General features: G+C 36.5%; 1 protein-coding gene across 1 annotated transcript; it reads right to left on the bottom strand.

The window, feature by feature from the left end:
- Positions 1-767: 767 nt before the first annotated feature.
- On the bottom strand, positions 768-1,869 carry LOC115239139 (histone-lysine N-methyltransferase SETMAR-like). Its single transcript, XM_029813497.1, has 2 exons — positions 1,151-1,869; positions 768-812 (listed from the first exon to the last, which is right to left on the bottom strand). The coding sequence occupies exons 1-2, from the start codon at positions 1,817-1,819 to the stop codon at positions 768-770; spliced, it is 714 nt and encodes a 237-aa protein (XP_029669357.1). The 5' UTR covers positions 1,820-1,869.
- Positions 1,870-2,120: the final 251 nt, after the last annotated feature.

Below are 2,120 nucleotides of genomic sequence, written 5' to 3'. Positions count from 1 at the left end.
ATCAGTCTCTTCTTCGTCTATTAAAAAGATTATTTACATATATATTATAAATAAATGTGTAAAGATTCAAATCAAGAGATTCGATATTTATCTACCTGGTTCATGATTTACAGAATTTTCAATATCTCCATTCTCATTTACTTCTTGAGTGACAGGCTGATCTTCTATTACTAAAAACAAATAAAATAAATTTTTAAAACATTTAATATACAATTTAAATGAAATATTAATCATTGATTTAAACAAAAAATGCTCTAGTTTAAAAAGAATTATTTTTAGTTTTTGAGTTGAATTTGATAATTTAATCGTCAATGTAATTATTTCTCTCAATTTAAACATATTCTTATTATATAAGTTTTTGAGATAATGATGATCTCGATATGTAGATCGTAATACATAAGTACTTTTAAAAGTACATCGATGAAACGTTTTAAATCATCGCGAAAAGTTTTCTTTGAGCGAGTTGTTGCTCCAACTAAAGAAAGCTTTCCACCATCCGAAGAATTCAGTTTGTCCAAGTGACGGTGACGGTGGTGCTATTTCAGTTTAAAGTTTTAATTGTCTCTTCTCCGCGGTCTGCTCAACTCGAAACAGTAATTCGAGATAAAATAAAGCGCTCGTCCGACTCGCGGTGTTTTTATCTCGGATTTTTAAATGCTTCATCCCCGTTGATGTATTAAAAGTGTTAACGGAAACTTTTGCTTTCTCAGCATGGAGTACGATTCCGAGTATTTCCATAGATTTCTTAAAGAACTTTTCTTCCATTTTTAGAGAAATTTTTCTCTAAGTTCCCGGATAGTTATGCAGGATGTCTTGCAATAAGATAAAAATTTTTATATCAAGAAAAATATCGAGCAAGATTTATATACTTTTATATCAGGTGATTGCATAAGTTCGTGCCCGATTTAAATATAAACTTCAATAGATTATATTTTAGAGATAACACTTTTATTAATCAATTATATAGTCTCCATTCTTTTCTACAATGGTTTTCCAACGATCTATAAGCTTGTCGATTCCATTTTTGAAGAAAGAACTTGTTTTTTCTTGAAAAAAGTTTGTAAGGTGGTTTTCGACAGCTTCCTCGGAATTGAGATTCTTGCCATTTAAACTATTCTGCAAAGACCGGAACAGATAAAAATCTGAAGGCGCAATATCTGGAGAATATCGGTTGCTGCGGGTGCTGCAGAATTTCCCCTTGCAACTCCTGCAGTTTTCGCAGCGTCTGTTGAGCGACGTGTGGCCTAGCATTGTCGTGGTGGAAGATGACGCCTTTTCGATTGGCCAAAATCGGACGTTTTTCTCGAATAGCTGCAGCGAGTCTAGTTAGTTGCTCACAGTACTTGTCCGCCGTGATTGTTTCGCCGCGTCGGAGCAGCTCAAAGTAAATAATTCCCTTGCGATCCCACCAAACACACAGCAACACCTTCATCGGATGCAAGCCAGCCTTTGCTACGGGTTCTGCTCCTTCAGCTGCTGTTTTCCATGTCCTTTTTCGCTGTACGTTTTTGTAGAGAATCCACTTTTCATCGCCTGTTACCATTCGATCTAAAAAAGGCTTTTTTTTGTTACGCTCGAGAAGAGAAAGAGCCACAGTCATACGGTTTAGCTTATTCCTTTCAGTCAGGAGATGCGGCACCCATGTATCAAGCTTGGAAACGTATCCAAGCTTTTTTAAATGACGAAAAGCGGTTGAATTATCGATGTTCAGCTTCTTAGCAATATTCTCAGTTGTAATCCTTGGGTTTCTTTCCACTAAGGCATGCACAATGTTATCATCAATGCCAGAAGGCCGTCCAGAGCGGGGTTGATCCTCCATGTTGAAATTACCATTTCGAAATCTGCCAAACCACTTTTTGACTGTTCGGAGAGCAGGAGCGCGGTCTAAATAAACGGTTTGAATATTTTTTTGTGCAATCCCAACACTCGCGCCTTTCCGAAATTCATATAACATTACATGCTGCAAATGCACCTTTTCGTTCTCCATTTTTAATGATTTCTCTTATGCACAAATGGACTTATCTGAACAATGTCTGACGCTAAATTGACATAAGACAACGTCATCTATTCGGTGTAAGCAACAATTACCACACAAAAACAATAGCACTCCGCCATGCAGT

The sequence above is a fragment of the Formica exsecta genome, unplaced genomic scaffold (assembly GCF_003651465.1).
Source record: "Formica exsecta isolate Colony F162 unplaced genomic scaffold, ASM365146v1 scaffold116, whole genome shotgun sequence".
Lineage (NCBI taxonomy): Eukaryota > Metazoa > Arthropoda > Insecta > Hymenoptera > Formicidae > Formica > Formica exsecta.
This window is presented reverse-complemented; position numbering and strand designations above follow the sequence as displayed.

Excerpts from the sequence above, each read along its gene's own strand:
- LOC115239139 (XM_029813497.1), bottom strand. The coding sequence starts at position 1,819 with ATGGAGGATCAACCCCGCTCTGGACGGCCTTCTGGCATTGATGATAAC. Across the intron at positions 813-1,150 it reads CGATATTCTCCAGATATTGC|ACATCCTGCATAACTATCCG; the intron begins GCCTTCAGATTT and ends TCTTATTGCAAG.